General features: G+C 39.9%; 1 protein-coding gene across 1 annotated transcript; it reads left to right on the forward strand.

Moving 5' to 3' along the window:
• The first annotated feature begins 254 nt into the window (after positions 1 to 254).
• On the forward strand, positions 255 to 4,966 carry irx1b (iroquois homeobox 1b). Its single transcript, XM_036515686.1, has 4 exons — positions 255 to 684; positions 2,335 to 3,295; positions 3,586 to 3,649; positions 4,778 to 4,966. The coding sequence occupies exons 1-4, from the start codon at positions 439 to 441 to the stop codon at positions 4,833 to 4,835; spliced, it is 1,329 nt and encodes a 442-aa protein (XP_036371579.1). The 5' UTR covers positions 255 to 438; the 3' UTR covers positions 4,836 to 4,966.
• Positions 4,967 to 9,455: the final 4,489 nt, after the last annotated feature.

Below are 9,455 nucleotides of genomic sequence, written 5' to 3' on the forward strand. Positions count from 1 at the left end.
CAACGCCCTTATGTTGGACAGCTGTGAAATCGAGAAGATGAGTTGTCATAAACAGTCAGTTCTTCAGAAAATAGAACCGCACGCTGAACGTGTTGCATGCAATACGTCCAACAGAGGGGAAAAAGTGCCCCCAGCCAATGAAAAAGGCGCACGCTCCAACTAGGAGGGGTTTGCAGCTCAAGTGAAATGCCAATCAAATCATCAACTTCAAATTGAGTTCGAGAGATTAGCCCCGGGACGTATGGGCAGGCACATCAGTTAGAGCTCAATTGCTGATCTGATCATATCCAAGGGATTTACTGCAAAAGAAAAGAGGCAGCTATTTGAGTAGTACAGTAATTTCGGCGTTCGCGCTCGGTCACTTTCAGTCCGACTTCCTTGTTGTTTTTTTTCTGGATTGTTTTTTGTCGTGACTTTACGTGACATTTGGTACAGGCGATGTCGTTACCACAGCTGAGTTACCCCCAGTATTTAAGTGCCACCCAAGCGGTGCACGGTGGCGATCGGACGGGGGTTCTGGCCGCGTCTGCTCGGGGAAGCGCCGCTGACATCGATGCGAATACGTCGGCCACAGCTGCAGCCGTCACGTCGGTGCTGGGAATGTACGCAAACCATTACTCCGCTCACAACTACAGCGCTTTTCTACCGTACACCAGGGCAGATTTGGCTCTCTTCTCCCAGCTGGTAAGAACTAGTTTCCCCTCATTCTTTAAACTAAAACTAAACAGTTTGTTACACTCAGTGGTTTACAGCGAAGGAATTTTGAAGGAATGGACGGATTGTTCGTAAATTGATACAGACAGGCAGAGGTGGCACTTCGGCGAAGTTAAGTGTTTTCAATAAGTTTAAACATTATGTTCTTTGGTAATTTACCAGCGGAAAACTGTTACATTATTATTATTTTAGTTTTGCTTGATTTGTTTTACGGTTTCCCCTTTGTGGTTTTTAACTGAATGTGCCAGTTTAATTTTAACATTATCCGGAAATTATGAGACAATATTGCATTGGCTATTCAAAATAAAAATACATCGTTTAGTTGTATATTTACCTAAAGCAATCGAAACAGCAAATTTATGAGAGACTTGGGATGAAGATGGAAAATGCATCGTATTTCTAAAATGAAATCAAGATCATATCTGCTTTTTAGACTGGGATCAGAAAACAGGCCTTGAGTGTAGGACACATGCCGCCCATGAAGGCATATTCTGTAATCATGAGAATAGGCGTCACATATTGCAGGTTATGTAGGCCTGTGTTGACCTGGTCCGACATTATTATTTATGAGCATATGTAGAACTTGACAAAGTAATATGTTACATTTTTAAAGTCAATAGAAACAGTTGTTTCTAATATGCGCGGACATTTGCTTGTTTTGTGACTTAATTTCTGTGGTGAATTTACCCTTTCAATGTCTTAATGTGAACCTGTGGACAATCGTTTTAATGCATCCGTCAGGCTAGATAAATGCATATAGACTGCCAAATAACGACATTAGTTTCAGTAATAATTCTAGATATGCAATGAATGGTCCGTATAAATTTTTAAAATGATAGCTGGATTTATTTATTTATTTTTTATTTTTTTATTTTTTTTTGGGGGGGGGGGTCCTTCTTTCTTCTTCTTTTGAGGTCTTTGCATAATGTTCTTTATGATCAGGTGTATTTTCTCGACAGAAAAACTGCATTTTTCGGCCGGGGTGATTCACGTTGAAGTGTGTATTTTTGAAATTTGACTTCAACCAATCTGACATGTCATTGTTAATTAATCTGTTGTGTATAAACTTGGCTACATTAATTATACATCGGCCTTGGTGAATATGTGACTTATTCTACCTGTTGTATGTCACCTCGTTAACGGCAAAAATATTTAATTAATGATACACATTATACTGGATATTGCCTTGAAATAAATGGTTTCATTAACCGTAGAAAACACATTATTGCCATCTTCATGACTTCTGCGCGTCTTCTTCAGCATTTTTTATTGTACACAAACTACGCTGTTTCACGGTTAATTTTATTAATATTAAAAGCATTGTACTTGAGCTTAACACGAGCAAACCACTTAAAGAATGGATTGTAGTGACTCGCTTCTTTTTCAGTTTTTTTTCTACAGTCAAAGTTACATCAGAGTTTCACGAAGACGATTTTGCAGCACGGAGTCTGGCGACTTTTTGAATTTCAGGCCTTCATGCTGGCGCGTTAGCTCTTGGAAGCAAATTATTGTATACCTACAAATGGTCATTCAAATGAAAAAAAAATGTTATAGTCGGCGCGATATGTCTCATAATATTTAAGTTAATAGTTTGTTGTGTTTTCTCCTTTTTCTCACCAGGGTTCGCAGTATGAACTCAAGGATAGTCCGGGTGTTCACCCCGCGAGCTTCGCGGCCCATCCCTCCGCCGCGTTCTACCCGTACGGACAATACCAGTACGGAGACCCGGCCAGAGCCAAAAGTGCCACTCGTGAATCCACAAGTACATTGAAAGCCTGGCTGCAGGAACATAAGAAAAACCCCTATCCCACGAAAGGAGAAAAAATCATGCTGGCTATCATCACCAAGATGACCCTCACGCAGGTCTCCACCTGGTTCGCCAATGCCAGGCGGAGACTCAAAAAGGAGAACAAGGTGACGTGGGGAAGAAGCGCAGAAGAGAGAGATCACAAAATATTCGACAGTGACACTGAAGGGGACGTGGAGAAGAATGAAGACGACGAGGAAATTGACTTGGAAAGCATAGATATCGACAAAGTGGATGAGCACAGCGGGGATCAAAGTAATGAGGAGGAGGATAACGGTAAAGACCAGTCGGAAGAGGAAAACATTGAGAAAAGACGGTCACTGGCATCTCAAGCGCACAACGGTTTTGACAAGTCTGATGGCAAAGACACTGCAGTACTCTCTCCTGGCGGGCAAGGTAGTTGCCAACTGCCTGCAAACAAGCCAAAAATATGGTCCTTGGCAGAGACGGCCACCAGTCCGGATAACGCTGTGAAATCCGGGTCACCCTCTGCCCCTGCCAGTCACGGTTCGCCACTGGTTCAGCATCCGGCCTTTCTTCCAAGCCATGGAATATACACATGTCAAATTGGAAAGTTAAACAACTGGACGAATGCCGCTCTCTTCAGTCAAAATCCCCTGTTGAGTGTGAAGCCTTTTCTGGGAGTAAATCAAGGTCACCATCCGTCTGATAACTACGCCCGTAAACAGCAGCAATCGACCTTGGGGGTTACGTCATCCGCCGTAGGACTCCACAGTGAGAATTCTCCGGAGGACTTCAGTCCCAAACATATAGGTACACGTGAAATATAGTTACGCTGTATTGACTAGAAAACAAACTTTGGTGGACGGGGCTTGTAGAATGTTATTGTTCAAAGATATTTAATGTTATATAAAAGGAAGATTAACTTATACGATTTTTACGTAATCGAAACACCGTCAGCCAAAGCCATTTTATTTAATAATTCATTGTGAAATTAAGGATGTTTAATAAAAAAAAGACACCTATCTTGTTTGTTTACATCTGCGCTGAAAAATATTTAGGGCAGTTATTTACTGATTTATTTATGCATGTACCCATTTCAGATCGGCAAATGACTGAGTCACCGTCACAGACATTAAAGTCACCGTTTCAACTCGTCCATGACAGGTAAACGTCCATTTCAGACATCATTTAACGTTCTTGATGCATTTACGTTAACTCAGTGGCGATTTGTATGGCCGGTTAATTATGCCCAACAGTCTAAATATATATATATATATATATATATATATATATGCACACACACACCTCACTCGAGGCACACCCTGCAGGAATGGGGAGTTTCAGCGTGGTAAAAGTTACGTGTTAGTAGTGGTACATGATTTATCGCAGATCGGAAAAATGTTTTATTACAAAAAGCAAGGCGCGAAGTGTACGGACTCACACAGGACATACGAACAGATCCATAACATAAAAATTGCAGGCACATGCACTGAGCGCGTCAAGACAAACTTTAAACTTTCCGTTTCATTGATGTTAAATTCATTTGATAAATAAAACATTTAAATTCCGTAGCATTTAAAATAATTAGAATATAAAATACAAAGTATGTCCCTATTCAAAATAGGCTTGTGTTACCGCTTTATTAAGAATAATATACGAAAAAATGTTAATAGAAATAAAACTGTGGTTTAAAAAAAAAACCTGTAGGCCTACAGCATCTATCAAGCACAGCGCAATTTCTGCCGAATTAACTAACCCACAATGTCTTGCCGAAAACAGGCGACTAGTGCATTATTTTATGACAGAGGACCGTCAGTAACACCCCGTTTATTTAATTCCTCTCAAGAGACTACGGCCAGTCAGAGAGTGATGCGTGGACCCGCCTGTGCTTATCGAATTTGAGAACCCATTGGGCGAGAAACGACCCGCGGGGACCATTAAAGCAGAAAATGTTATTTTCCGTCGGGGTGAACCATAATTCCCCGCTCGTAAATGGATCCTCACCGAATTTGCGTCCCTTTTATGGCTACTAGACTGCTGTCGTTATTATAAAGGGAATGTGTATAAATAATACATTGTTACTGACTATCAATTACCGTCAGATGGTACAGCGGTTCGTCAAATTATAAACCGAAACATTTATATTTATTTTGTCAAATACATTTCACTACAAGTGGGGAGAATTTTAAAACGACAAAGTCAAGTTCACGTTTGAAAGTATGATTGTGTATTAATGCATTCTCACATGTTGGCGAGTCAAGCTGCTTAACGATTTTCTCTCTCTCAACACAGTTCCAGAAACCAACAGGAAGCAGCGCCGCGAGTTTTAATGGCCCTTTCCTCGACGTGATGAAGATTTGTTTTGTCTGTGGAACTCTTCATCAAAGGACAAAAATTTCTTTGCCCCGCTGTCGCATTCTCCCCATACAGGAAAACTTACAGATGGATTCTCATTATTATCCTTAAAAACAACAAATCGCAGGCCCATTATACGTTTATCTCTAAGTAGACATTTGATATATTTGACTTTTCAGTGTTTGTTTCTCATTCTGCAAATAAAGTTGTACAAAATATTCAAAGCAGATATATTTTTGTCTAATAAACTAAACGAAATTATATACATTTAAGAATGATCTCTTTTTGCATATCTAGACTCAGTATTGTATGTTTTGGATTATCTGCAACATTCAATGCAAATAAAGAGATTCGTTTCATTTTAATTCGTTTATAAGAGCAAATCTTTAATGAATGGACACTGAGGGGACCTGGCCTCTTAAATTAATGGGTGTATAATAATAATAATAATAATAATAATAATAATAATAATAATAATAATAATAATAATAATCTGTGGTAACAATAATAACAGTAAAGTTATTGGAGTTAGAACAGTTGATAATAAAAATATTCCCAGAAACAGGGGCTGATGATTCAAAGAAAATCACGCTAAGTGCCCTTGATTTAATTTTATTCAACCTGACTCTGTTAAATGGAGCTACCGCAGATGCATTGTGGTGCTAATAAGTCGGCAGATGGTTGTCGTCGACGGAAAATGGACTGCAGCATGGATGGTTTTCATTAATTATGTGGGAACAGTCCATATAAATATTGCCAAATATAGCTACATATAACTTTTGGGTGTTTTTTTTTTTTTTTCAAAAATATGATTTTGATAACGAGAGACTGGATTCGGTTGAGTTTTACAGAAAAGCTAAAATGACGCCCGTATAAATAAGGAACTTGCCCAATTCCTAAAAAAGCAAGATCAAGCTCTCGGGGGAGAATGTGTGAATCATACAGAAAAACAGTTAGCGTGTCACCAGTCAGTTTGTCTTCAGCACATTTTGTCCAAGAATTAAACTGGGACACTACTTTCTGGACGACCGCCGTAAAAGCCACATGCAGATGTTACGTTTAGTCACCATATTATGAATTCAGCGGTCAGGGGAAAAACAAGAGTTCAGAACTGTAATTTGGTTTTAATACGTTATTTAAATATCAGGACCAACAACTTTGCTGCTGGATTGAAATTTGCCCTGATTTCCAACTATGGGCCTACAATGTAATCGTTCTAGTTGTTTCTTTATGACAATCGGAGCTGTTTCATATCCTAATAGTGCACATACGACTCCACCAATGATGATGTCTAATGTCCTTAAGATACTGCTCGGTGTAATGCTACAAGGAAACAGCGCAAAGTAATCGAAATGTCCGCCGTTTTCCACACATTATTTCTATGCCCATCATATGAAGGGAACGTGTTTTAACTATTCACTTGCCTAAACTGGTTAAAGTTTTGGTGTTATGATAAATATGGGCACATATTTGTCTACTTTCCATTGGTATCTTAAGAATCTGTTGCCTCTAGAATACTATTGAAAATCTGAATAATAATTAAAAATTAAATATCCCTTATTTGGATTTACATTAAATATTCCAGTTGACAGCACGTCGGACAGCAAAGAATAAGTGCTATTTGAAAAATCCTTCTACGCATGTTTCATCAAATGGAAATCGTATTAAATGAAACCAAAGAGCATAAAGAGTGTTCATAAAAAATAAACATAATAAACGTGAATAAACACGTTTGGTCGTGAAATCCCCACGGGTGAGGAGTCACAAGTGCCAATTTCAGAGGGCACAGCGCCACTAATTTATTACCCCTGGTGATGCGTAGGTCAACCCTGTAGGCCTATTACAGTTAGGCTATAAATGTTATGTACTTTCAGCTTTTATATCGGACCACATATTTACTGTACAATAAACCATTCCGATACGATTTTTTAATGTGCACTGCTCTATATTTTCCCCTTTTACGGACTCAAAAGAATCTTCCCATGATTACTTCTGGCTTTCCGCGAATTCTCGACGCTCCTCACGAAGTACGCGATCGTGTTTTGGCGTTTCACCCGGTATTTGGAATGTTGAGCTGACTGAACCGATAGGGTGCTCATAGCGTTGCGTGCCGTTTGGGACTGGGGGCCCTGGTCAGCCTCCACTTAGCTAAAGACAGAAAGAGTGGGAGTGATGTGTCCTAGTCCCGTTGGCAGCGCGCAGCAAAATAAATTCAGTTCCATAAGTGTAAAAGTGCGGGACAGTGAGCCAATTCAGACACTGTTCAGAGTTAAATGAACACTTACAGTGTTGAATTAAAACCGTTGATGTCCCTGTGTGCATTCTGATGACACGCCTTTAACGGAATTAGATAAATACTACAACCGGAAGGATTGATCCATGTTCGCACAAAAGGTATACAGCGACATATATGGTAAGGTGTATTAGGCTGTTTATCCTGGCCCCAAGGGTATTATACTTGGCTCCAAATGCCTGTCTGTCAATAGCAACGCAATATGTATACCATAAACAGTACAGACTGACACACATTATGTAACATACTATATCACGCTATTGTTATCGTTATTTATATACTTTTTTTTTTATGAATAAAAAAAAACTTAAATGGTCATCATGGTCATTGCAAACTGAAATAAAACAGCAAGCAGAACCCACACACATAATGGACAGGAACAAAGCGATGACACATCGCGCTGGCTAACAACAAAAATTAAAAATAGAACACTAACTGATTTAGCGTACACACAGTGCATACCAGTTATCCCTTAGAGCAAAATGTCTACAGCGTGCTAAGCGTTAAGGGCAACAGATCACTGACCCTATAAGCCAAGGGCACTTGACTGATAAGAGACAGATTCTTTACACCCTTTCGGTGTAGTTCAGCCCTCATCGCAAGCAGGATATTCACTGTGAATCATGAATACAGCCTTACAGCCTCAAAGACAAACAAAAAAAAAAACAATATTTTCACTTGTTTAGCATTATCCAAACGTGTGCAAATGGAAGTTACCTCTCACACATGTGGTGCTCTTCAAAATCAACACCAGTTTGATTTATGTAGTCTCCTCAATCCAATGCTTCGCCATAAGGGTGTTTGAGACCTGTAAGTTTTTTTGACAGGATGCACAAAGTATTGGGTTAGTTTTTGGGTCTTACTGTGATGTTTCCCTTGTAAATGGCTCAAAGTCTTCAAAACTCCCTGTTGCTGTAGCATCACACTGAAAAGTTTAGCGGGCTCATACTTGAACAGCTGATAAAAGATTAATAACAGGATAGAAAGCTTAGGTTGTTTATAGATGCTGTATTACAGAGACGAAACAGGGTTGGTTCCCATAAATCCACGCTGGAATACCCCCCTCCCTAGCCCCATATTAAGCATCTAAAATAACCAGCTGGTGTCCCATTTCTATCTTTTGTTGAAAACCAGCTTGAGGTTAGTTGAACCCTTAACTGGAGGCCATAATATTGTGATTCACTAATATGCACAAATATATTCAGTTAGGCGTGGATGTACAGTCGGTATTCTGATGGGAAATGAACAGGGCTGGAACCCCATAATTAGGCTGTCACTTTGAGCAATATTCCTGCATTGCCCGAGGCACCACAATGAGAGCCCACAAAAGAAGACAACAGGGACTGTAATCATATAGACCGACCAGAAAAACTGATGCAGAAAATAAACTAATTCTATTTTAAACCATTGCAGAATGTTCTCCAAATCCTATTCTAAAACTATGCTAAAATTACGAGAGGCTAGCGGACAGAATACTACTAATGACAAAAAACAATGATGATGATGATGACTGTATTTAACTCACATGAGAGGGTATAAAGAATATTATGTCAGAACAACTCGGGACATTTTATTGTCAATGTATTGGGAAACAAAAACTAGAGACAAACATAAATCAATGGGTCTGAGGGAGTATGAGACAAAAAGAAGAATATACATGTATGTATAAAAATAGAGGGTGCTCCCATCTGTATCTGTAAGCAAATGCTGTCCTCATGACCCGATCCCTCTCCTCCCTCCTCCGTTTCCTCGCACGACGTGAATGATAATGCCTCATTCTCTCCTGCCTCTTGCAAAAATTTCCACTGCAGACGATAATAAAATGCGACTCTCCTCCTTTCCCTCTGATGTGATGCCATTGTGCTTCTGGGGTCATTCCTCTGGGCTGTACAAAGGGAACAGAAGACATGGGAAGTGTCACTATGCAGCTGGGTTCGCTGAGAGGGAGTTAGGTCCCATTTGCCGAATGTTCTCCGGGGCACATGTGCACAGCAGAAGACAGTTCAAGTCAGTTAGACGCTGTCTGCCTTGGCCCGACACAGGGCCTTCCCCTAGCAATCAATGAAACATTCACTAATAGAGCGTGATAATGTTTCCAGAGAATTTGGAGGGTCGGGATTTGGATACATAGAATAGACTGGGATGTGTGTGTTAGTGTGTGTATGTGTGTGTGTGTGTCCGTGTGCTGCCAAGATCCACACTTGAGTGTGGATGAGTGTCAAAAATAAAGTGGAACTTCTGTGAAACTAATGATCCCCTAGCTGGGCAAAGGCCAAACAAACTAAAAGGCAAAGGCCTATGCTGTGTATAGTCAGCTGAACA

Source organism: Megalops cyprinoides, chromosome 21 (assembly GCF_013368585.1).
Source record: "Megalops cyprinoides isolate fMegCyp1 chromosome 21, fMegCyp1.pri, whole genome shotgun sequence".
Taxonomy (NCBI): Eukaryota; Metazoa; Chordata; class Actinopteri; order Elopiformes; family Megalopidae; genus Megalops; species Megalops cyprinoides.

Coding starts and splice junctions, on each gene's coding strand:
- irx1b (XM_036515686.1), top strand. CDS start 439: ATGTCGTTACCACAGCTGAGTTACCCCCAGTATTTAAGTGCCACCCAA. Junction 685..2,334: donor TGGCTCTCTTCTCCCAGCTG/GTAAGAACTAGT, acceptor TTTTCTCACCAG/GGTTCGCAGTATGAACTCAA. Junction 3,650..4,777: donor TTTCAACTCGTCCATGACAG/GTAAACGTCCAT, acceptor CTCTCAACACAG/TTCCAGAAACCAACAGGAAG.